At 38.4% G+C, this 26,898-nt stretch overlaps 1 protein-coding gene across 3 annotated transcripts in view; it reads left to right on the top strand.

The window, feature by feature from the left end:
- Positions 1-1,316: 1,316 nt before the first annotated feature.
- PSIP1 (PC4 and SRSF1 interacting protein 1) overlaps positions 1,317-26,898 on the top strand; it is a 40,175-nt gene continuing 14,593 nt past the window's right edge. For all 3 annotated transcript variants that reach the window (XM_005889563.2, XM_070375921.1, XM_005889564.3), the window contains exons 1-5: positions 1,317-1,523; positions 4,679-4,755; positions 18,212-18,350; positions 20,573-20,677; positions 21,573-21,635. In XM_005889563.2, the coding sequence (XP_005889625.1) occupies positions 1,452-1,523; positions 4,679-4,755; positions 18,212-18,350; positions 20,573-20,677; positions 21,573-21,635 (456 nt within the window). In that variant the 5' untranslated portion in view covers positions 1,317-1,451. The remainder of the gene's footprint in view (positions 1,524-4,678; positions 4,756-18,211; positions 18,351-20,572; positions 20,678-21,572; positions 21,636-26,898) is intronic.

Raw genomic sequence — 26,898 nt, 5'->3', positions numbered from 1 at the left:
AATTTCAAGGAAAGACTGCAGGGCCCCTTCAGCGAGGTTTAAGAGGCCTGCAAGCTGCACACCGTGCAACCGCCTCATGCTCCGATTTCATCTATGGGTTTTTGTACAGTTCTTTTTTGGATGGTGCAAACAGCGCAAGTGCAGCATTAAAAACCTCTCCACCTTGGGAAACGACGCAAGAACACGCAGCTTTCGGCTGCCAGGTTCTCTCTAACACACAGCCGAGGGCTGGAGGCCCGGACACCCGCCCCCAAAGCCAGTCCACAACAATCGTTTCCTCCCTCCCCGCCTTTTACATACAGTACACATACAAATACACACACGCAGAGCAGCCAGCAGGGGCGGGCCGGGCCCGACCACTCCGCAAACCGCAGGGGGGAGCCACAGCGGGCCGAACTGTTTGCACCCACTTCTTTGTTCTTCGCACCCGTCTCTCTCTCCATCAGGCTGCAAACGTTAGGAAAAAGCGAACTTGGGGATCTAGGGTCTCCTGAAGCTCCGTGTCGAGGCTACACACCTTTGGCGGGTGCTGCGTTATCTCCCCCTCCGTCGGCGAGCAATTGGTCCCGCCCCAGTGCTAGCGGGCGCCGAGCGGGAGCCGCGCGGGAGCAGCGCAGCAGCGGCGGCGGCAGCGGCGGCGGCGGTTGTTATTCGGAGCCGTTGAGACGGCTCTGCGGCAGCTGGTGGCGCAGGTGGCTTGCGTGGACGCGGACGGAGGCGGCCGGCCCGCCACCGCAGCCTCAGCGCCCGCGGCCCCGGCAGGTGAGCGGGCGGCGGGGACTCGCCCCGCCCCCCCTCGGTGGCCTCACTCCTGGCTCTAGCTGGGAAGTGGCCGAGGCCCGCCGGGGAGTCGAGGTTCGGCCCGGGGCTGCGACCGTCGGGAAGAAGGCTGTGGGAGAGGCCGTGTGTGGATGGAAGGGCAACGCTCCCCTGCCTTTTGCCATCTTTTTTCTCCCCCCTCCTCCTCTCGCCGACCTCCCACCCTCTTGGGGCTTCAGCTTCAGGAGAAAAAAAAGACTGAGGAACGATGGGGCGGGAGAAAAGGGAATAGGGGACTGAGAAGCATCTCTGCCTCAGGTGGTGGCGTCTTTTCGGTCGTCGAGCGGTGGACCTTGCGAAGCCTGGAGGGGTAGCTCTTGGGCTGCGGAGGCCGCGCACTCACGGGCAAGGAGCGGGAGGCGGCTCTCCCCCTCACTCTCCCACCCCCCACCCCTACCCCTCCGCTGGCCTCCCCTCCCCCGTCGCTCCCCGTACGGCCCCTCCCTCCGGGTTTCTGAGCTTTAACCGCCCTCGGTGCTCTCCCTCGCAGGCGCGTCGGGGCACCCCGAGGCATCCTCCCCCTCCCGCCATCGCGGGAGCCGCGGCTCCCGACCGCCCTCCCGCATCCCCTCGCAGTCCGCACCGCCGCGCCTCCTCCCTGGGCTTCGGACCCTCGGCCTCGCCCCTGAAACATGACTCGCGACTTCAAACCTGGGGACCTCATCTTTGCCAAGATGAAAGGTTATCCTCATTGGCCAGCTCGAGTAAGTGATTTTTAGCCTTCGTGTTTAGCGGTGCTACCTTCCTCAGAGGCCTACTTCCTACCCTTTTCTCTTTTTTTTCCTCCCCCTCGTATCCTTTCTCTCCCTCGCTTTCCTTTCGTCTCATTTGTAACCTGATCTTTTTAGTTTTTTGCCCACTAATCTTCTGTGTAATTTAAAAATCCAGGTGTTTTGGCATACTTAGGTGTTTTCCTATGGTTGTGGACAGACTTTGGCAGGTTTTCTTAATAGGAAATATTTAAAGATGATGCCATTAATGTTCCATTGTAGGTGAAAACAAATACGGATTTTGTGTTTAAAAAAAACTGGCTTCCCTGGTGGCTCAGACGGTAAAGAATCGGCGACATTTTCCTAATTTTGAGTAAAATCCAAAATAGCAGCGGAATCTATGCAAACTTGGGTGTCAAAAGGTTGTATGGAATTAAATTGAATTCATAGGTATTCTTTCCTGTTTTATAGTTAATGAGGCCTTCTGGATCGACTGGTTCAGTGAAAGCTAGGACTGGGTATTCTGGAAAATTTTACAATAAGGTAGCATCAGAGAAAGTCTAGAAAATTCGTTTTTAAGTTTTTATTGGTGAAGTTTGCCTTATGACCTTGAAGAAGTTGTTCCACCTCTGATTGTTTCCCATAGGTGAAAGGAAGAGTAAACCCACATTCCTTGGTTCGCATGTAGTACAGAGAGGTGATTCAGAACTCAGGATTTTTTTGTGACATTTAGGAATTGAGACTGTCTTTCAAAAAAGCACCATTTTCAGAAAAAGATCTTTTATACTTCTAATATAGTGATAGAACCTGAAAAAGGTTGAACTCAGTAAGCTCAAGAGCCTTTTTAAATATACACATGATATTCTAAAGCTGTAATTTCCACTGATTTACTCTTCTTTGAGGAGTGTGTTTCTTAAAGATAATTAAATCCTATAGTTTCAATTATGTCAGCTGGGAGGAAAAATAAGCCATTGGTTACAAAGAATCATGGAGTTGCTGAGTGCTATCCAAGTGTAAAATGTTCACCATTTCTTAATTTTTCCCATCCAGCTGTAAGTCAGGTTTATAGATTTCCTTCCAACCTGGAAAGAATTTTTTCCCCCTAGTCTATTAAGTCTACCTTTTCACTTGGAGTCTTAGTGGAAAAATCCTTAATCATAATTTTTGTCTGTATATTTGACACTGTTTCCTTTGTTAACTCTATGTGGATTCTTTTACTCTATGTGGATTCTTTGACTTCCAAATAGATTGTAAAGTTCTCAGAGCAATAGATGTAAACTGAATTTCCTTATCATCCCCCCCATCCTTAGTACGTAAGTCATGCACTAAAAAACTATTTCATGTTTAAGTGGAGGATAGGCAAACTGAGAAGGTTTAAGGCCCCTCCAAGAGAACATTTTTTGTGGTTTGAGCCTGATTATTTTGAGGTGTTAGAAAATCTGAGGTTATGGGATACATCTTCATTCAAATTTCTATGCAGCAGTATAGTTTAAAACCAAATGGAAATGCTTTAAAAATTACTCTTCTAAATCATCTTTCCCACATGGTTCAGTCTGTTAGGCGACTAACAGTGCTAATAAAAGCAAAATAAAGTAGCCTCAGGAGGGCCAGAGTGTTTTATTTAATAAATGCTGCATTTACCAATTTGTATTGAAATGGAAAACTTTAGTCTCTTTTACCCTTTTTTTCTTAGAAACAGTTGCATTTAGATTTGATATTGTCTGTGTCTAAAATTGTATTCATTTTTCTATCTTTTCTCCAATCTTATGAATTCTAAGTCTTTGCTTTAGAGAGTTTAGAGTGTATATTTAAGGTCGCAGCTGGGAAAGTGACCACCAGTGTTCCAGTTTTGATTTTAACATTTTCTGTTTATCCCAAGCTTCGTTACTTTTTAAGTCTTGTGCTTTCTTGTAATCCTGTACCAATAATCATTTCTAAAGTCAATTTTTGAAAAATTGCCTTGTGTTTATTAAACTCCGTAAGTGCTAGACATTTGCATTGACTTTTAAAGCTGTTTGCTGGGAGAAAGCATATGATCTGAGATGACAGGAGTATCCCTTATCTTAAGGCCCCTAAGGATTTTTCGCAATTTGTGACAAAGCCGAAAAGACAGTACAGTCTTTATAGGTGAGGAAATTAAGTTCCTAAGGTGTTGGGTGCTAATGATTCTTATTGATGGCTGAAACCTTCAGACTGCCAACCAGTGAAATCACCCTCATGGTCTTTTCTTAAACCATTTCTTTATGATCATACATAAGGAGCATAGTAGGTCTTCTGTTGGTTGTACCCTTGTTCAACAGATTTTTTTAAATTGAAATGTCTTTGAAATTTTGAAAGGACTAAATTAGAAATTTATTTCTATTTATTTCTAATTTTATTTCTATTTCTAGAACTGTATTATGAAATTTAAGTAAATAATGGCTAAATACTACTGTCTGATGGCCTTAACTCTGATAAGAGAGTAACAACTATTATAGATGTGTTCGACATAGCAGTACCTGATACCGTCTTCCTTACTTAATTAGAAGTATTAAAATATTAAAAGAGAAATGAAAAAGGAATAGGTAACCTCATGTTACTCAGCCATGTAGGTCTAAGATGTTTTCATAAGTATATGTTTCAGACTTGGAAAAGTACTGCTTTAACCTTTTTAATGTCTGGTTTTACATTACTCCAGTATTTGGATAACCTCTCTGCATAAATAGCATTTAAAATTTTTGAACAGATTCAGAGTTCCTTATCTGGAGTACTTAGGGCCAGATTTATGTGAACATTCAGAATTTGGGGGTTTTAGAATGGTAGTGGTGGTCCATATACAATACATCTTTCTGTGATGAGGTCTAGGATGGCAAATGATAATCTAACATGATGTTTCTGCAGAGGAGCATCAGTAGAAATGCTAGATGGATAAAAGAAATGATGGAAAAGCTTCAGTTTCTATGCAGGTTTTGCTATCACATGAGTTTTGAGAAATATATTGGTTTTCAGAGCTTCTTGAGTTTCAGAACTAGAGATAAGGGATTGTGGACCTGTAGAACCGGTCTATTTCACAGCAGATACCCTTTTGGATGTCTTGTTTTCAGTTTACTCTGGTCTGTTTAAGTGTGTATGATTTAAAAGATGTTAATTTTTCTGTTTTTTTTTTTTAGGTAGATGAAGTTCCTGATGGAGCTGTAAAACCACCCACAAACAAACTACCGATTTTCTTTTTTGGAACTCATGAGACGTAAGTCCTTTTAGCTCTAAAGGCAAATCAGAGTTAATTTAGCAGGTTCATTGGGTATATAACGAAAAGCAAGTAGGGGTTAATTAAGAGAAAATAATAAAGTAACAGAAAACATTAAAATCATCTTTGAACTTGGAAAAAAGTCTTCACGTGTCCCTTTTAAATTTATTTTTATGTTAAATTACACACTGCAGGTTTAACTTTTACTGGTACGGATGTCCTTAATCATAAAAGATGTAGATTGATTCTCTCAGCAGTCAGAAAATAACTGATGGATGAGAAAGTGTGTAAGGAAAGTTTTAACAAGGTGTTCAGTATTCATATTTAGTGTAATTAGTGCTTTTTGTAGTGATGACCTGACACCCTATTTTAGGCTTTGTGATTTTAGCCACACTAATGGTATATTGTGGGAAAGGTGAAAAGAAATCTGAATAGTTCCTTCTCTGTGTATTTGTATGATTCTGGGAGCCACTGTTACTGCTCTGCTGCCCCTGGTGGATTTCTGGGCAGAAACTGATTCGGAGAAGCAAATTAATTTCTTAGAAATTGTAGCTGAATACTGAACCCTTACTTCTAGGTGCGGAGGATTACTCCAGGGGGTATCTCTTAATTTTGAAAAATAATATTACTACATGCCTATATTTTAATAGCCTTACAAGTAGCATATAACCTCACCAGTTTTGAACATTACGTTTAGACTTTGCAGTAATTTTGGTAGACTTGTTTACCTGGGTTCAGGTTGAACAAAACTGGTGCTACTCTAGTTAAAATTATATAATGGTATGGACCTAACAGAAGCAGAAGATATTAAGAAAGGTGGCAAGAATACACAGAAGAACTGTACAAAAAAGATCTTCACGACCAAGATAATCATGATGGTGTGATCACTCATCCTAGAGCCAGACATCCTGGAATGTGAAGTTAAGTGGGCCTTAGAAAGCATCACTATGAACAAAGCTAGTGGAGGTGATGGAATTCCAGTTGAGCTGTTTCAAATTCTGGAAGATGATGCTGTGAAAGTGCTACACTCAATATGCCAGCAAATTTGGAAGACTCAGCAGTGGCCACACGCCTGGAAAAGGTCAGTTTTCATTCCGATCCCAAAGAAAGGCAATGCCAAAGAATGCTCAAACTACCGCACAATTGTACTCATCTCACACGCTAGCAAAGTCATGCTCAAAATTCTCCAAGCCAGGCTTCAGCAGTACGTGAACCGTGAACTTCCTGATGTTCAAGCTGGTTTTAGAAAAGGCAGAGGAACCAGAGATCAAATTGCCAACATCTGCTGGATCATGGAAAAAGCAAGAGAGTTCCGTAAAAACATCTATTTCTGCTTTATTGACTATGCCAAAGCCTTTGACTGTGTGGATCACAATAAACTGTGGAAAATTCTGAAAGAGATGGAAATACCAGACCACCTGATCTGCCTCTTGAGGAACCTGTATGCAGGTCAGGAAGCAACAGTTAGAACTGCACATGGAACAACAGATTGGTTCCAAATTGGAAAAGGAGTACGTCAAGGCTGTGTATTGTCATCCTGCTTATTTAACTTATATGCAGAGTACATCAGGAGAAACTCTGGACTGGAAGAAGCACAAGCTGGAATCAAGATTGCCAGAAGAAATACCAATCACCTCAGATATGCAGATGACACCACCCTTATGGCAGAAAGTGAAGAGGAACTAAAAAGCCTCTTGATGAAAGTGATAGAGGAGAATGAAAAAGTTGGCTTAAAGCTCAACATTCAGAAAACGAAGATCATGGCATCTGGTCCCATCACTTCATGGCAAATAGATGGGGAAACAGTGTCAGACTTTATTTTTCTGGGCTCCAAAATCACTGCAGATGGTGACTGCAGCCATGAAATTAAAAGACGTTTACTCCTTGGATGGAAAGTTATGACCAACCTAGATAGCATATTGAAAAGCAGAGACGTTACTTTGCCAACAAAGGTCCGTCTAGTCAAGGCTATGGTTTTTCCAGTAGTCATGTATGGATGTGAGAGTTGGACTGTGAAGAAAGAACTGTGGTGTTGGCGAAGACTCTTGAGAGTCCCTTGGACTGCAAGGAGATCCATCCAGTCCATTCTAAAGGAGATCAGTCCTAGGTGTTCTTTGGAAGGACTGATGCTAAAGCTGAAACTCTAATACTTTGGCCACCTCGTGCGAAGAGTTGACTCATTGGAAAAGACTGATGCTGGGAGGGATTGGGGGCCGGAGGAGAAGGGGACAACAAAGGATGAGATGGCTGGATGGCATCACCAACTCATTGGACATGAGTTTGGGTGAACTCTGGGAATTGGTGATAGACACCCCACTCCAGTACTCTTGCCTGGAAAATCCCATGTACGGAGGAGCCTGGTAGGCTGCAGTCTATGGGGTTGCTGAGGGTCGAACATGACTGAGCGACTTCACTTTCACTTCTCACTTTCATGCATTGCAGAAGGAAATGGCAACCCACTCCAGTGTTCTTGTTTGGAGAATCCCAGGGATGGGGGAGCCTGGTGGGCTGCCATCTATGAGGTCACACAGAATCGGAAACAACTGAAATGACTTAGCAGCAGCAGCAGCAGGGAGGCCTGGGGTGCTGCAATTCATGGGGTCACAAAGAGTCGGACATGACTGAGCGACTGAACTGAACTGAAGAGTGTCTACAATGACAACATTTGTTTAACATTGCTTAGCTACTGTATGAACTTCCAAAAAATTTTTAAAAATAGCTTTATGTGTAATTTACATCATAAAGTTGTGTAAAGTGTAAAATTCAGTGGGTGTTAGTATATTTACTTCCATAACCATTAGCAGTCACTCTTCATTTCCTGCCTCCTAGGCCTAGATACCCACTAGTTTACTGTCTGTCTAGACTTGCCAATTGTTGACATTTCATATTAATGACATCATGCAGTGCCACATAATTGTCTTCTTTAAAATCCAGTTTTAAAAAAATAAAATCCAGTTTTGAGTTCAGAACTGTGTTGGCCTTCACCATAATTATTTTGAGTATAAAAAGTTGAATGTACTTTGAATATATAAATTTAATTAAAATGAGTTTCTGATTATCTGTGATAATCTACCATTTAAAACTTCCATAAATTCAATAGGGAAGGTATCTTTTAATGAAAAATTGTGTAATCTCTATTGGAATAAGGGTTTTCAAAGTGTGGTCCCAGGTCAAGCTGCACCCTACGTGGGAACAGCACATGGGAACTTTAGATAGGCATGCAAATTCCTGGACCCCACCCACCTAAGATTCACTAAATCAGAAATGGAGGTGTGGAGCCTAGCAGTCTATTTTAAATAGCCTTCCAGATAATTGGAATGCATGGGAAGATTGAATACTAACTATATCAGAGTAGTGTGAGTTAGACATTCCCTGGAATTTCTATGTATCCTTATGGTATTATAGACCTGGAGAAGGAGATGGCAAGGAGAATTCTGTGGACATAGAAGCCTGGCAGGCTACAGTCCATGGGGTTGCAAAGAGTTGGACACGACTGAGTGACTAATACATAGTATTATAGAACACATAGTCATTCTTAATGTTAAATTTAGAAGAATGATCATCCCTTCCTCAACATTTAAAAATGAGGATTTTTATGTTGCAAATATCTGTAGATTATAAAGCAAAAGAAACTATGCCAAAGAACTAAATTTTCATAAGCATCGTTTGGTTAATAACATAACAGTGGTATTATTAACTGGGAAATGAAGATGGTGAATTACTAATATTCAAAAATTAGAACATATTCAGGAAATTAAAATTAAGCGAATGATATTAAATTTTCATTTCAAAATGTACTTGTAGTTTTTGTGCCTCAGTGATCTCATAAATGCACTGTTACCTTTGGAAAGGCAGTGCTCTTGAATCTATTAGTCTGGTGACTTAACGTTTTGGTATTTAAGGTTAATTTTTAGAAACTGAATTGCGGTGAGTGTTTGCCTTTTTCCCCCTCAGGATTTGGGAGGGCGGTTATTTGAACCTTTCTGTTTGGAATTTGCATAAGTTGGAGTTTAATCCAGGAGCCTGTAGTTAAGAAGATGGGAAAGGAAGAACATGGAAGAAGAAATGACAGTTAGAAAACTAGATATTAATAAAAGTGAAAAGTAGTTTTAGTCACTCAGTCATGTTCAGCTCTTTGTGACCCCACAGAGCCTGGCAGGCTCTCCTGTCCATGGAATTCTCTGAGCCACCAGGGAAGCCCAGTTATTTGTAACTGATTTGTAAATAAGATTTTTTTTTTATTGTGAAGTTAGAGCAGAATCCCTTTGTAACTGCATTCGTTTCCTGAGCTACAAGCATTTGATATTTTGTAATTTTTTACGCCTTTCATAGTTAATTTATCCACCAAAGTTTTGAACACTATTTAACAGTGAGCTCTTATGTATACCAAACATGATGGGCTACTAGATGTTATAAAACTAATATACTGGAAACAGATTCTTAGTAAATGAGACTGACAGAGATTCAGTGCTTTTTGCTGGAACCAAAAATCTTAGTGTTATCCTTGATTTCTTATTATAGTCGTATCTGTTTCTTCCCCACATCTAGTCAGTCAGCAAGTCTTAATTCTTTTCCTTTAACATGCATTCTGATCTGCTTTTTTCCGCTCCTCTATGGCAACTTATGGAAAAGGCAATGGCACCCCACTCCAGAACTCGGAGGAGCCATGGGAGGTAGGCTGCAGACCATGGGGTCGAGAAGAGTCAGACACGACTGAGCGACTTCACTTTCACTTTTCACTTTCATGCATTGGAGAAGGAAATGGCAACCCACTCCAGTGTTCTTGCCTGGAGAATCCCAGGGACGGGGGAGCCTGGTGGCCTGCCGTCTATGGGGTCGCACAGAGTCGGACACGGCTGAAGCGACTTAGCAGCAGCAGCAGCAGCATGGCACCTTAAGTTCATGCTGCAGTTACTCTTAGGAATAGTGTCCTGTCCCTATCTTGGGCTCAGCTTTTACTCTTCATATATAGTCAGAGTGATCTTGATATTTCAGTCAGATCATGTCATTTTCTCTGTCCAGAGCCTTTCAGTGACCTCCTTGTTAACATTACCAACAGACAAAAACACCCAAATTCTGTCTATAAATGCTGTTGTTAAATTCTTTCTTTTGGCTGTGCTGCAAGGCGTGTTGGAATCTTAGTTCCCTGATCACAAATCAGACCTGTGCCCCCTGCATTGGAAGCTCAGTCTTTTTTTATTTTTTGTTTTTTTAATTTTAATTGGAGTCTAATTACAATATTGGTTGTGGTTTTTGCCATACACTGACATGAATCAGCCACAGGTGTACATGTGTCCCCCATCCTGAACCCCCCTCCCACACCCCTCCCCATCCCATCTCTCTGGGTTGTCCCAGTGCACTGGCTTTGAGTGCCCTGTTCATGCATCAAACTTGGACTGGTCATCTATTTTACATATGGTAATATGTTTCAATGCTATTCTCTCAAATCATCCCACCCTCGTCTTCTCCCACAGAGTCCAAAAGTCTTTTCTTTCTATCTGTGTATCTTGCTGTTTCTCATATAGGGTCATCGTTACCATCTTTCTAAATGCCATATATAGCGTTAATATACTGTATTGGTGTTTTTCTTTCTGACTTACTTCACTCTGTATAATAGGCTCCAGTTTCATCCACCTCATTAGAACTGATTCAAGTGCATTCTTTTTGCTGAAGCAATATTCCATTATGTATATGTACCCCAACTTTCTTATCCATTCATCTGCTGATGGACATCTAGGTTGCTTCCATGTCCTAGCTATTGTAAACAGTGCTGCAGTGAACATTGGGGTACATGTGTCTCTTTCAGTTCTCGTTTCCTCAGTGTATGTGCCCTGCAGTGGGATTGCTGGGTTGTATGGCAGTTCTATTTCCAGTTTTTTAAGGAATGTTCACACTGTTCTCCATAGTGGCTGTAGTAGTTTGCATTCCCACCAACAGTGTAAGAGGATTCCCTTTTCTCCACACTCTCTCCAGCATTTATTGTTTGTTGACTTTTTTTTGTTTTGTTTGTTGACTTTTTGATAGCAGCCATTCTGACCAGCGGAGATGGTACCTCATTGTGGTTTTGATTTGCATTTCTCTGATAATGAGTGATGTTGAGCATCTGTATGTCTTCTTTAGAGAAATGTCTGTTTAGTTCTTTGGCCCATATTTTGATTGGGTCACTTATTTTTCTGGAGTTGAGCTACACGAGCTGTTTGTATATTTTTGAGATTAATTATTTGTCAGCTGCTTTGTTTGCTATTATTTTCTCCCATTCTGAAGGCTGTCTTTTCACCTTGCTTATAGTTTCCTTCATTTTGCAAGAGCTTCTAAGTTTAATTAGGTCCCATTTGTTTATTTTTGCTTTTATTTCCATTACTCGGGGAGGTGGGTCATAGAGGATCTTGGCTGTGATTTATGCCAGAGAATGTTTTGCCTATGTTTTCCTCTAGGAGTTTTATAGTTTCTGGTCTTAGAAACTATTTAGATCTTTAATCCATTTTGAGTTTATTTTTGTGTATGGTGTTAGAAAGTGTTCTAGTTTCATTCTTTTACAGGTAGTTGACCAGTTTTCCCAGCACCGCTTGTTAAAGAGATTGTCTTTTTTCAATTGTATATTCTTGCCGCCTTTGTCAAAGATAAGATGTCCATAGGTGTGTGGATTTATCTCTGGGCTTTCTATTTTGTTTCATTATCTATATTTCTGTCTTTGTGCCAGTACCATATTGTCTTGATGACTGTAGAAGCTCAGTCTTAACCACTGAACCACCAGGCGAGTCCCCACAAGTGCTGTTTTATAACACCCTGTGTGAACTAGTCTATTCTTACCTCTCCAACCTCATCACATTTTCTTTTTTACTGTTACACAGATGTATGTTGTCTCAGGTCCTTCCTGACTGAAGACCTATCTTTCCCAACAAAGAGAAACGGATTTTCAGTCATTTAGCTCTTAGCTCATATCCTCTTTTTTTATGCTTATTTTTCCATTGCAGTGATGACTAAATTTTATTTTTTTTCTTTTCCTTCACCCACAAGTGAAAAGCTTGGAGAGCAGGAACCTTGTCTGTCTTGTTTATCATTATTTACTTAAGTGCCCAGCACATAGTAGCTGTTAAATAAATGTTTGGTAATAGACTGAAAGCTCTATGACCTAGATAAAATCAATTTGTTGATGATGAATTTGCTGTCCATTAGCTAGCATTTCTATAGTGTTTAGGACAGCTGGATCAGAAGAGTGTTTTGAATCCTTCCTTTTATCTATCTGCTCTATGACCTTGAGCAGGTTTACTTAGCCTTGTCCTTCTCTTCCTTGTACAATGGGAACAATAAAATAGAATTCAAGGTGCAAATAAGATACTACATGAAAGATGCTTAAAACAGTGCTTGGCATGTATTAAACATGAAATGTCAACTATTAGGAATTAAAAATAATGTTGCATATTATTTTTCCACAACTTGTAAGCATGCTTATTAGATTGTTTGCAGTGCAGTTTGTTTTGCTGACTAATTATCATTGTTAATTGAGGGAATACTCTCATCCAGGTCTACGTATTTCTCTCTAAAGTCTAGACATTTTTAAATGAAGATAGTGTTTTTGACACTTTATTTCTTTACTGCTCTTACTTGTTTTAATTCAAAGATGTTAGATGCTCAGTTCTAGGAACTTTGAAACTATCCATCACAGGTTGTTTCAAAACCTGCCTACTATAGAGTTATTAGGAGTGAAGGTGAATGGGAAAGTTCTACTAGTTGGTCAGTTTTTTGTATCACCTATCCACAAGAAAGGAATGAAAAAATGAATCATAGGATAGGATTTTATTTTCTTCTACACTGAGTTGTTCTATATAATTTCAGTACTACAGACATAGTTGTATGTGTTGGTGTGGAGTTTGTATGATTTCTTATAATGAGAGGAACTATTTCTTCATCTCTGTATTGTCAGGTTCCTGGCACATAGTAGATGTATCAATTGTCTATTGAGTCATTTTCTGTCATAAAGGAGTGAGTGCTGTTATAAAATGTAGTTTAAAACAGTATGTTTCATATTTTGTGATTTAATAATAGGGAAATGAAACATCAAGTTATAGTCAGTGTTTTAAAAGGTATAAGTTTCTGTATTATATTATTAATTGACAACAGTTAAATGAGTTTTGAGCTTCAAGTCTTCAGCCATGATAAATTTCCCTATCCCATTTTTTTATATGCAACTTCTGGTTTGCTTTAAAGGACTCTTTTAGGTGTATGGTAATTGAGTTTTTCTGAGGCATGTATGTGTATGTTCTTGAAGGTATATTCATTGTTTCCAGAAAAGTGACTTTAGAGAGATGACTGCTTTTATGTGTACTTGGATTCTGAAAAATCGGGGTAAACAGGAACACACTTTAGGTATATGCCATGTAAGAAACACACTTGCAGGCTTTGGAATTATTTAAGTTGCTTCAGAATTATAAAATTAATACTGTAGTTAATGATTTGCTTTTTCTTAAGACATTTTCCATTAACTTTAATCCTTGTGGGCTTTGACAATTGGTATTTGAACTGAGTTCATATGTATAGGGATATGGCATCAGTATTTTATTAATATATAAGTCAGTGTTTCAGAGACTGTATTACAGTGGTTAAAGGGAATCTGTTTAAGGGAACATTGTACAGAGTGAAGGCTCTGCTATTTAATAGCTCAGTAACCTTGCTTGCATCAGTAAATCTTTCTGGCTTTCAGTTTTCTAATCTTTAACAGGAAGATCTTGGTGATCCCTAACTTTCCTTTCAGCTTTGGAATTTGGTGGGTAATGTGCTTTCAATTAATGCATATCTTTTTCTTAAAAATTTTTTTAAACAACATTAAAAGGAAGCACATCATTTTTACTGTTTTTCAGGGGAAAAAACCCTAAACCTATTACTGTTTTTAATGTATTTTCTTTGAGATTTATATGTCATTTAAAAATTGAAAGCTTTGAAGGATGAATCAAAGCTACAGCTACAGAAGGTTGTGCCCTTGGGGACTAGTGATGGCTGCTTAAAAATTAATCTGATCCCTGTTCACCAAACCTATGGGATTGTATCCCTGGGGAGGATTCTTTTGTGTGTGCATGTGTTTTCTTCTTATTTTTTTAAAATTGAAATGTAATTGATACATACTGCACAAGTTTAATATATGTTGATTTTGATACATTTATATATTGCAGTGTTATTACCACCATGAATTGATACATTTATATATTGCAATATGCTTACCTACCACCATAGCGATAGCTAACGCCTCCAACCTCCATCAGGTCCTGTAATTAGTCATTTTCTTTTTTGTGGTGACAACATGGGAGGATTCTTTTTTCATCCACCATAATTGTTTGAATCTCATTAAGGAGCTCTGTAGTCTTGAACATACCATTTGAGGCAGCAGTTCTACTTAGAATTTATTAGGAAAATATGTGAAAAGATGGAGTAATACATTATTTATTATAGTTATATTTTATAATAGAAAATTTGATACAGGAAATGGTCCGACAGTAGACAAATTAATTTTGGGAAAGTTATTCAGTGAAATAGTATTTAGCTGTTAAGTAACTGTTGATGTGAAAACATGTTCATTATAATCTGAAAAAATATTTATGGGTCAGTAGCATATACATTGGAGAAGGCAATGGCACCCCACTCCAGTACTCTTGCCTGGAAAAATCCCATGGATGGAGGAGTCTGGTGGGCTGCAGTCCATGGGGTTGCTAGGAGTTGGACACGACTGAGCGACTTCACTTTCCCTTTTCACTTTAATGCATTGGAGAAGGAAATAGCAACCCACTCCAGTGTTCTTGCCTGGAGAATCCCAGGGACGGGGGAGCCTGGTGGGCTGCCGTCTATGGGGTCGCACAGAGTCGGACACAACTGAAGCGACTTAGCAGCAGCAGCATATACATGAAAATTACGTGTTTATGTAGGTACATATGCTACAAACAAGTGGGTGAAAACAGTGGCTATCTGTAGTTGGTAAAGTTCTGGATCATTTTTGTTTTCTTTGGACTGTGCTATTCACTGAAAAATATTTTAACAACTTTATTAAGATGTTAATATCCCAAACAATTCAGTTAAAACATATAATAGATCTTAGTATATCCAGAATTAAATAGCCCTTAGTACAATTTTAGAACATCTTCATCGTACCAAAAAGAAACCCTGTACCCATTAGCAGTTACTTCTTGTTTCTCCTGTCTCTCCCCTGTATTGCCATAGGAAACCATTAATCATTAAAAAAAAAATTTATTTTTATTTGACTGTGCTGGGTCTTAGTTGCAGCACTTGGGTTCTTTACTTGTGGCATGCAAAGTCTTAGTTGCAGTATATAGGATGTAGTTCCCTGACCAGAGGTAGAACCCGGGCTCCCTGCTTTGGGACCGTGGGGTCTTAACCGCTGGACCACTAGGGAAGTCCTGGGAATCAGTAATCACTTTGCCTATTCTGGGTATTTCATACAAATTGAACTGTACAATATGTGGTCTTTAATGACTTTTGCTGCTGTGCTGCTGTAAACACTTGGCGTACAAGTGTTTGTGTAAATGTATCAGAAAAGGCAGGAGAGGTAAGAGACGTGGGTTCAGTCCCTGGGTTGGGAATATCCCCTGGAGGAGGGCATGGCAACCCAATTTCCTTATACACTATCAGTAATAGTGCATTTAATATTTTGACAACTTTTGAAGGTTATGAAACAATTATAAGTTTTCCTATCTTTCAATAAGATTGCCTTGCATGGTCATTTTTGTGGTCTCTTGTTGTCATGCAAAGTGGGGACCACCTGTTTTGTGAAAAGAAAAATAATCCATATAAATTTAACTGAAACCTTTATACACTAAGTAATACCATGATGGGATCAATTGTGATTGAGAGCAGGAGGAGAAGAGGGCGTCAGAAGATGAGATGGCTGGATGGCATCACTGATGCAATGGACATGAACTTGGACTAACTTTGGGAGATGGTGAGGGACAGGGAGGCAGGCCTGGTGTGCTGCAAGAGTCGGATGCGATTGGACAACAAAACAATCAGTTTTTTCTTTTGAATAGCGTTTTGGTTTAGAATCATTTAAAAATGCCCCATGTTTGAGGTTTTAAGACATTTTTCTGTAATTTTATTAAATATTTAATATTTTAAGGTCCCTTCCACTTCTTGAAGTTCATGGTGCCACCAGTTTTGAACCCTTTGGGGATTTCAAACTATAAATTAGTCTGACTTTCTGTATTGCTGTTTAGTACCCAACTTTCTCAGTCTTTACAGCTTCCAAATCTGATAACATCTCTTAGCCTTATAGAAGTTGTGAGGTTTTAGAAGGGAGAATTACTTTGTGTTTACCAGAAGTATATATTGTATATTTGATGGAGTTTTAATTCAAGTCATTTACTTGGAATTTGGAGATGATTATGCTGGAGAAATTGCTTTACTGTTTTAACTAAATATGTTAAATTTTCTAAGCTTAGATTGCGGGTAGGAGTGAATAATGCTTAGTAAAAATCTGAATTTCTAGATCACTTGAAATCATGATAATTTGTGTGCCTTAACTGATGTGCAATTAAAATACATGGATACTTTTGAGTATTTGTAAACTGAAAAATTTAAATAATAATTAAAGCTGACTTATATAATTGATCATATTTAAGTAGAGCTCTTAGTCTCTTGTTGAAATTTTATTCTAAAGCCTTTTAAAATATTCTAAACTAGAATGTTAACTGTAGTCATAGGTCCCTAATTCTTAAAAAATTTCAGCAGATATGGAATTTGTGATACATAATTAATAATTAGTAATCTTAAATTGTAGCATATTTTAGAGGAAATGAGTAGTAATTTGATTTTCCTCTTGCTTTGGAGAATACATATATATCAACTATTATGGCAAAAACCTTATACATTCTCTGTATCTACCTTTATAGGATTGACAAACTTCTGCAGAACTGACTGACCTAGGGAGATAAACAAGGGGTTTGTTCTAGGGATTATATCTAAAGACATATATACACACACACACACACACACACACACACACACAAATAGTTGATTGTCATCATTCACAGGTTCCATATTTATTTGCCTGCCTGCTTACTGAAATTACTTGTAATCCTGAGTCATTAACTGTGGGGTCTTCATGGTACTGTCTGTGTGCAGTGGCAAAAAATGGAGTAACTTGATGTACGCATTCCTAGCTGAGGCTGAAGGAAGGCTGTGCTCTACCTTGTTTCAGCTGTCATACTGTAAACAAGTGTCCTTTTTGCAGTCTGCTTAGTGTCATGGATTTTGCATTTTTGTGCCTTTTCCTTGGTCATTTTGTTTTTTATCAGTCAGTTCAGTTCAGTCACTCAGTCATGTCCAGCTCTTTGCGACCCCATGGACTGCAGCACGCCACGCCTCCCTGTCCATCGCTAACTCCCGGAGTTTACTCAAACTCATGTCCATTGAGTAGGTTATGCCATCCAACCATCTCCTCCTCTCTCGTCCCCTTCTCCTGCTTTCAATCTTTCCCAGCATCAGGGTCTTTTCAAATGAGTCAGTTCTTCGCATCAGGTGGCGAAGAACCTGTTGTTGTTTATAATAGCACCCTAAAGTGGTGCTGAAGTGCTGGTCAGTGTTCCTCAGTGCAAGAAGACTGCTATGCCTTTACGGAGAAAACGAGTGTTATATAAGCTGTTAGCTGTAAGTTCAGTGTTAATGAATTACTGATATATATTAAACAAGGTGTCTTTAAACAGAAAAATGCATAAAACAATGTTATATATTGATTGGTTGACAAAAATATGACCAGAGGAACCTACCCTGTATTTTCCTCTGCAGCAGTGGTATAGTATTTCCTTAATTCGGTGTTCATGGTGACATTTTAGAATACAATTATCATGAATAAAAGAATTGACTAAAATAAATATGTGTATACATGTACATGTGTATATATGTGCATACACACATAAATGAACAAACTAGTGATAAGGTCTGATTCCCTCATTGAATACAATAACATTGAACATTTATTCCAAAAATCTACACACATAAATAAAAATTAAAACATATATACCTTATTGACAGTGTTTTGAGTTGTATAATATTCCAAATTACTTTGAAGTAAAAGTATAGTTGGAATTCATTTAACTGTATTGATTAATGTGGTCTTGTCTTTTTTTTTTTTCATTTTTATAGCAAAATTTGTAAAATTACACAAAATTTACCATTTTAATCATTTTCAAATGTACTGTTTAGTGGCATTCAGTACATTATTGTGCAGCTTGTGTGTTTTTTTAAATAGAATTATGGATCTAGGATTAAATTTCTGACTGAATTTAATAAAGGTGTTTGGAATTAAACAGTTATTTGTGGCTACCCTTTAACTTATGTATGATGTTTAATGCATTTAGATTAAGAATTTTTGATAATTGTGTTCATAGAGTAGTGTTACTTAATCACTTACATTTGAGATTGCGTTACACTCATATTTCCCCCCCTCCTTTTTTAGTGCTTTTTTAGGCCCAAAGGACATATTTCCTTACTCAGAAAATAAGGAAAAGTACGGCAAACCAAATAAACGAAAAGGCTTTAATGAAGGTTTATGGGAGATAGATAACAATCCGAAAGTGAAATTTTCAAGTCAACAGGTGCGTCATATTACATAAAACTTAGTTTAGTATTACTTAACTCAGTTTTGGTGAATAATCAGTATTCTAGCTATAGAAAAATAATTGAAGAGCCTTGTAAATTTCAGATGAAGTTTTTGTGAGGTTGAACCTTGGACTTTTATATCTAGATAACTGAAAATATTGCCTTCGTGGTCAAACAGATCTCAGAAAGCTAGGAAATATTCAGTTATTTAAATCCTGATTGGAAGTTTATTTAATGTATTGAATTTAAAGCCATATGTACTGTTTTCTTAAATTTAGGTTCAATAACTAAAAAGGATATGTTTTTTATTTTAATTCCTAAATCTATAAAATTAGAATATGAACTTCATGTGGGTTAAATTAAATATGTGACAAAAATACTTATAGCACTGTGCAAATCATATTTGTTTTTGGTTTCTATAAGAGCAGCCTTTAAACCTTTTTATTCTGGGTTTGTGTGTGTGTGTTATGTGTGTGTGTATGTATTCAGACTTGAGTTTTTAAAACCTGGATGAGTGTGAGTAAACCTGAAGGAAATAGCAACACACTGAAAATTTTGCAAGTTTGCATCTTTTAATCTATATGTTTTTTAGTTCTTTGTCTGTGCCAGGCTTTTTTCTCTTGTTTGAAACCTTCAGAAGCTGTTGTGTCTGGAATATTTAAATTTTTGATTTTACAGGGCTGCATTAGATGATCCTAAGTGCCTTCATTAGGCACCCAAAAGTTATTTGTTACAGTACTTACATCATAATTGCTTCTGTACTAGTGTTAACTGCCACAGGCTTGTTCTATCAACAGAGAAGTTGTATGTGTCCTGTGTGCCTGGCATTGGTATATGTGGAGAGAATAGTTATCCACTAAATGTTTGTTGCACAAATGTAAGAACTGATGAATGATTACCCATCCTTACTGCCTTGACTGTGTAATGGGAGTCCCAAGAGACTGAGTTGATTATTTCCTGAAAATAACTTTTTGTGATTTAACTTGGATTATGCATCCTATGAATGTGCCTTCAAAGTCATTTTCATTCTCCAGATTGTCTTGCATAGTCACTCTATTCTCTGTTCCCATCTACCTACTTAATCTCCAGGTAGTTTTCATTATACATGTTGATACTTGGAGTTTTCTATTTCACAGTGAAATATTTGGTTGGTTGTGTGCATGAAACCCAACAATTTTCTGTTCTTGACATTAAGTGTGAATGATGATGCTGGTGTGATGTACTCTGTGTTCCCAGCCCAGAACATCCTCAATGGCACATTCCTGGGGTTTGGTGCAAGCATTCAAGCCCAAACTTACATAAAAGAAACACCAAAAATTTGCCATCATTAATTTATAAATATCTCTATAGTGCTATAAGTAATTTTGGACACATTTGTACATTTTTTTAAATACCTTTATAAAATTTGTGGATTATCAGCATTGATTTTTTTACAAAAAAGGAAAAGGGTTAACAGTGTAGAAGACTAGCCAAAGGAAGAAGCTAGAAAGGTGCACAGTTTGGATTACATTGCCATCGTCTTGTAAATACATGCTTTACCCTCACCTCTGGTTGTCATCATTTTGGTTGGTATTTTGAAACTCTAGGTGACCCTAAGTCACCTGTTTACACGTATTTTCTCATCTGGGGGTACTTTTAAAAACTAATGATTATTGACTCCCGTTCAGTGTCTGTTAAATCAGAATCACTTAAGTTTGGGTTTCAGGAATCTGCATTTTAAATAAACTAAGTTTGAAATATAGATCAGTCAAGGTCCTTAAATAAAGTTTTGATATATATATATATAGATAGATAGATATACTTTTTTAGATTAGCTTCTTTAACCAGAATATTACAGTAGTTGAATATAGTGTAGGTCTGTGCTGTTCTAAATCACCTTACATTGTATCTTGTTGGATGTTCGTTAGAACATCAGGGTGGTATTCTTTGTTGTCAGTAATGCCTAACGCAGCGAGCCGCGTTAGGCGTTACTGACACTTTGTAATTGTACTTTTAATTTCTGCTTCATCATTTTATCTGCTGAGCTTGTATCCGTCAGTTGCAGGAATAACAGCATTTAAAACTGTTTATAAATTGTGCATATTAGAAGTATCCTGTGCAACAGAAATAAGGGTACTTTTCTAGCTTTCTTACAAACAGGCTTTGATTTTTTATGGGCACAAATTTTAAAGTTGGGATAAAATTGTTTTGTGAAACTAATAGATTCGATTGTTCATAGGCATCAGCTAAACAGTCAAATGCGTCATCTGATGTTGAAGTTGAAGAAAAAGAAACAAGTGTATCAAAGGAAGATACCGACCATGAAGAAAAAGCCAGCAATGAGGTGTGTTTAATTTCTCTTGCATTCTAAATCCATCTTGTTGCAAGGAAGAATTGTAAAATGAGTTGATTGTGGCAAAGTAGAAAATAATCTTTAAAGTAGTCAAGTAATTAATGGGAAAATATTAAAGACTTATTTCCTTGTGTGAATATTAAATATTATAAAATATTTTTTTCGTTTTTATACTTTCTGGCTGCTCCAGGTCTTAGTTGTAGCCTGTGGAAAGGAGTCTTTAGTTGCAGCACATGGAATCTAGTTTCCTGATCAGGGATCCATCCCAAGCCCCCTGTATTGGGAATGCGGAGTTTTAGCTACTGGACCACTAGGGAGGAGGACCTTGGATGTTGTTAAGTTATTTTGCTGTGCAAAATATGAGGTACAGCTAAAAGACTGGCTTACTGTTTGTTAGGAATATTTTTAAAGCGAGGTGTTGTAGATGGATGTATGGGAAAGGACATTGAACCAAATTTTTGGAAACCTATGTTTATTTCCAACTCCGTATTTGATTATCTGAATGGAATACTTATTTAGCCCTTCTAGGCTTCATAAAATTGTTATATGATCAAGTCCTGACCACCTCTTAACATTAACAGTCCTAAAACTGAAGATTCTGCTGTAGAAAGATTCATGTTTTGTAAATTTAAATAGACAAACTTCCCAGTGTACTAGCAAGTGTGACTTTAATATTTGATCTGACAAATTTTTTTGTTTTTTTGGACAGATACCAGTAATTCCTCTTACTTCGTAATGATAATATTAAGACTTTCAAAGTTTATAATTTCAAACAAGTTCCCTAGTTCTTTCAGTGAAACATGTTTGTGATTTTTAATTTAAGAAATTTTCTTTCAGTTGTGGCATAATTTATCAGTTTCATCTTTTCTTTTTTTTTTTTTTATAGGATGTGACTAAAGCAATTGACATAACCACTCCAAAAGCTGCCAGAAGAGGGAGGAAGAGAAAGGTAATTCTACAGCTTAACCACAGAGATCTTAAAAGAATTTTTATTTTAGCTGGATTGAGGAAGTGTAGATAGTGAAAAAACTGTACTGTTTAAACTTAGCGTTTCACTCTTAAGTCCTTATTGTAAAGGATAGGTTATGTTTACATATTAAAACTGTTGCTTTCTTAATGATACAACATGCTTAAGTTGCTGCTGCTGCTAAGTCGCTTTAGTCGTGTTTGACTCTGTGCGACCCCATAGACGGCAGCCCACCAGGCTCCTCTGTCCCTGGTATTCTCCAGGCAAGAATACTAAAGTGGGTTGCCATTTCCTTCTCCATTGCATGCATGCTAAGTCACTTCAGTCGTGTCCGACTCTGTGCGACCCTATGGACAGCAGCCCTGCAGGCTCCTCTGTCCATAGGATTCTCCAAGTAAATACTGGAATGGGTTGCCATTTCCTTCTCTCTAAGTTGAATGATAAAATAAAATGCACCAATTTTCATTGCTTTTTATGTTGCTGCCTTAAGTTTTCTTTATAAAATGGATAATATATATACTTAAAAGATTATTGAGAGGATTAAATCAGTTAAGACATATAAAATATTTGTAATAAATCCTTATATATGGTAAGTGCTTTATAAATGTCCACTATTATGCTGTTGTTACTACTTTACAACATTGTTGCATGAAATGAGAGGATGTGACAGTTTGGGATGAAGTACATCTTAGGATTTTAATTAATGTTTTCTTCTTTCCTATGTGAAGTTTTGTTCATCACACCTTTTTCTGACCTAGTTATGTCTCAGACATAACTAGGTCAGAAAAACTATTATTATATGACAAAGCTACAAAGAAAACTTGTGTTCAGTTTGTTTTTCTTTTAATGGCAAATTATGCTATTAGTTTATTGTTTTGGCCAAGCCACACAGCACATGGGATCTTGTTATGCAGCACGTGGGATTTTAGTTCCCTCACCTGGGATTGAACTTATGTCCCCTGCAGTGGAAGCACAGATTCTCACAATTCTCAACTGCTTCACCACCAGGGAACTCCAAGGGCTCAGTCTTTTAAAAAGGGTTGATTGTTCCTTTTTCTCTCGTAGTACTGTAGTGTGAGTTCAGCATCTTTAATTACAGCCACTGTAATTATTTGTTTTCATATTTTATTTCCAGTGGCTTTTTATCCCCTGTGGGGGTGTGTGTGTGAAGGGGCTATGATAACTTGAACAAGATTTTAAAAGATAGGCAGAATTTTGACAGGCAGATGGAGGAGTAGGGGAGGACAGACGCATAAGAGAAAACTTTGCTTCAAACATTTCTAGTGTTGCATTTCAGTATTATCAGACCATAACATATGAGGGAACAAGTATGAAAACACCAGTGTGTTAACTTCAACTTAGACAACTGGTGGATAGCCATTGAATCATTTTAAATTTCAGATACTTCTCCTTTTAAAGCAGTGTAAATGATGGGAATTGAATTGAAGCAGAGTGAGACTAGTTTCCTGATAAATTGATTCAGAATTTTGGTACTCACTTGACTGGCCCAGGCAGAAAATCATCAGTGAATAGGAAGATAATGTCTTTGTTCTCACTGAATTACATTTTTGTTGAGACAGACAGTAAATACATAAGACAATTAAAATGGAGAGTTATGATTGTGACTTGGTAACTAAATTACAAAAACCTTTCTAAAGAGTTAGCCTCACATTTTTAGTGGTGTAGGTGAAAGATGGGATGCTGAGAGCACCTTAGGGGGTTAATAGTTGATTGAAAGTGGGTGTGAAGGGAGGAGGAGAAGCCAGGATGACTTAGGGTGTTGGCTTGGATGACTGGATTATATACTGAGATGCAGGAGATGTTTTGGGAGTAGAGGTTGAGGGGAATGTGGAACACCTTTGAGAATTAGACTGAAAATATCTATTTCTCTGACACCAAAAGGGGTAAAGGTAGAAGTTACAGATGTGGTCTCATAAATACAGGATATTAGATGGTTAGTCAAGGGGGAAAGTTTACCAAGAACCACACAGAAACCAGAATCCTGAGGTAATATAGTGGCCATGAAAGGTTGCCTTGTAAAACTGTGGTGGAGAATGAACTGTCAAGAGAAAATCTAAGAGAAGCTATCAAGATAAAGAAGGAAAGAATTTTAAGAATGAGGGAGTGGTTAGAAGTGTCCTGATGCAGAGGGGGCCCAGTAAGGTTTGACAGTTAGGATCTGCCAGGATACTTTAAGATCAAATGGTAAGAACAGGTGAAGTAGACTAAAGAATAAAATGTTTAATGTTAAAATTACACTGTGGTTTTGAAGTCTTTGAAGTGAGGAGAGAGAATGCAACAAGGATTTGCCATGGTTAAGGGATGGTGTTAAAGTAAAAAAAAAAAAAGAGAGAGGCTTTAACACCTTTTCTTTGTGAAACCAGGAAATAGCAAAGATATTGAGTTTAAATTATTGAAAGTTAATAATGCTGAGTGAGAGAAAAGGGAGAACACATTTAAAGAAACTGACTTAATGGGAAAGAGACATTTTTCATCTTTTATAATATTGAAGGGAATAGACTACTAAAAATTTCTAGGGGAGACTTGGAAATTAAGGGACTCCCTTCCTGCTAGCCTCAGTCTCTCCCTTCTCCCTCACTGAATTCAAAGCAAGACTGCATAAATAGTATAAGGCAAGAAGAAAGGATTGAAAGTTTATGCTAGAGGGAGGAGAAGGAAAGGCAATGACAAAAGACAGGGTAAAGGATTAATGGATAACTTTGACTACAAATGAAGCTGCATAAAATAGAATGCATGTTTGCCCCCCACCCCGCCCCCGGCCCCGCTCCCAGCAGGGCTCAGATCAGTAGCCAGTAATAAAGCAAGGAAAGTAGAGCTTTATGGTAATCCTCTGTTGGAGATTTGTGGGACAGGTGCAGCAAAACAAGATTGCAGATGAGTAACAGTCCCAGGAGGTTTTTGTAGGGTTGGGAGGCCTTTATGTAAAGTCATGAAGGGAGTAGAGCTAGCAAATGGGGTAATAAATGGGGACAAAATTTGTCAAAGGATTCAGTTCAGTCGCTCAGTTGTGTCCGACTCTTTGTGACCCCATGAACCACAGCACGCCAGGCCTCCCTGTCCATCACCAACTGCCGGAGTCCACCCAAACCCATGTTCATTGAGTCGGTGATGCCATCCAACCATCTGATCCTCCATCGTCCCCTTCTCCTCCTGCCTTCAATCTTTCCCATCTGGGTCTTTTCAAATGAGTCAGCTCTTCACATCAGGTGGCCAAAGGATTGGAGTTTCAGCTTGAACATCAGTCCTTCCAATGAACACCCAGGACTGATCTCCTTTAGGATGGACTGGTTGGATCTCCTTGCAGTCCAAGGGACCCTCAAGTCTTCTCCAACACGACAGTTCAAAAGCATCAATTCTTTGGCGCTCAGCTTTCTTCACAGTCCAACTCTCACATCCATACATGACCACTGGAAAAACCATAGCCTTGACTAGACGGACCTTTGTTGACAAAGTAATGTCTCTGCTTTTGAATATGCTATCTAGGTTGGTCATAACTTTCCTTCCAAGGAGTAAGCGTCTTTTAATTTCATGAGATCTCATTAGAAAAAACCCGGATGCTGGGAAAGATGGAAGACAAAAAGGAGAAGGGGGCGGCAGAGAATGGGATAGTTAGATAGCATCACCAAATCAATGGCCATGAATTTGAGTAAACTACAGGAGATAGTGGAGGACAGAGGAGCCTGGTGTGCTGCAGTCCATGGGGTCGCAAAGAGTCAGACTCCACTTAGCAACTGAACAGTAGAGGTCCCAGTGAGATAAAACGTGGAAAAAATTAATCTAGTCAGAATATTTGCATTTAAGATATTTAGATATATATTTGAAATAATAGTCCTTTCTCTAGATAAAATATTTCTTAAGTTAATATTTTCATGAGGAATGGTTTTGACTTGCATGATTTTGCTGTAATAGTCAAAAATACATGTCTATGGAAGGGCTGTACTTTGGCTTATTTAAGTGTTTGTTTATGATATTAGTTATAGATGAACTTGCTATCTCTAATTGGTATCTCCTCAAAAAGATTCATACCTCTAATTCTTAATGTAGTGTCATGATTTATTTCCAAAAGTTGAAAGTGTAATTGAAGAGAGGTTTTTCTTTTGGTACTGAAAGAGCTTATCAGTTTAAACTGAATTTCAGAGAACTTTGGCCCTCCTAACTCCTCACCCTCCTAACTCCTTAATAGGAGCTTTCATACAGTCTTGGGTTCTCAACCTTTGTTATAAAAACAGATGCCTGGCTTCTTACTCCAGAGCTATCAAATTAGGAGTGGGGCAGGGATGGTCTGTGAGTTTTTAAAATTAAACTATTTATAATGAAAAGCTGGATAAATTCTTCAGTGGGATTCCTGAGTCAGATTTGCATGTTCTGTATTGTTGATATTCATAATGATCAGTAATGTTTTGCCAGTTTGTTGATTTGATCACTTAATCAACATACGAATAATCCTCCTGTCCTTACCAGTATTTGTCATTATCTCAAGTGTTTGCAAATCAGATTGTTGATTAAAAGTTAAGACTTTTTATCAGTAAGATTGGATTATGCAAGTTTTTGAGATGCTTTATTGCCTTTATTTTGTTAGATAGTTCAGGCTGAATTCTAAGTAGTTGAGGGTGAGGAAGCAGCTCATAGTAATCCTCATGCTCTTTTTGATCTCTTCATTCTTTTCTCTCTTCCATTATGATGCTATGCTTGCATTTCCTTTCTAATTGGTGGTTATTAACCTTGGTTCTACTCTAATGCTTGAATTGATTAAATGGATTCTCATTTGAGGCTGTTGTCTCATTACCATTAGGGCATTATAGTTTGCAAAGGTTTGTTGGGATTTCTTTATAGTAAGTCCTTCTTTATGGAAAATAAGAATAACTCCTAGGGAAGAACAGCAGATCTGTCTCATTTCAAAAATAAAATGTGTATATTAACAAAGGATGGAAATATCAGCAACTTTAGTGCCTTTTCTAACATTAATTTAGGTTGTATATCATAAGTACACAGTGTAAAGTGTTAGCATTTTGAGATAGTTAATGGTTCCCCTGGTTGCTCAGACCATAAAGCGTCTGCCTGCAGTGCGGGAGACCCAGGTTCGATCTCTGGGTTGGGAATATTCCCTGGAGAAGGAAATGGCAACCCACTCCAGTACTCTTGCCTGGAAAGTCCCAAGGACGGAGGAGCCTGGTGGGTTGCAGTCCGTGGGGTCACTAAGAGTCGGACACGACTGAGCGACTTC

Source organism: Bos mutus, chromosome 8 (genome assembly GCF_027580195.1).
Source record: "Bos mutus isolate GX-2022 chromosome 8, NWIPB_WYAK_1.1, whole genome shotgun sequence".
NCBI classification, from domain to species: Eukaryota; Metazoa; Chordata; class Mammalia; order Artiodactyla; family Bovidae; genus Bos; species Bos mutus.
The sequence above is the reverse complement of the archived record's forward strand: the minus strand, read 5'-3'. Positions and strand labels throughout refer to the sequence as shown.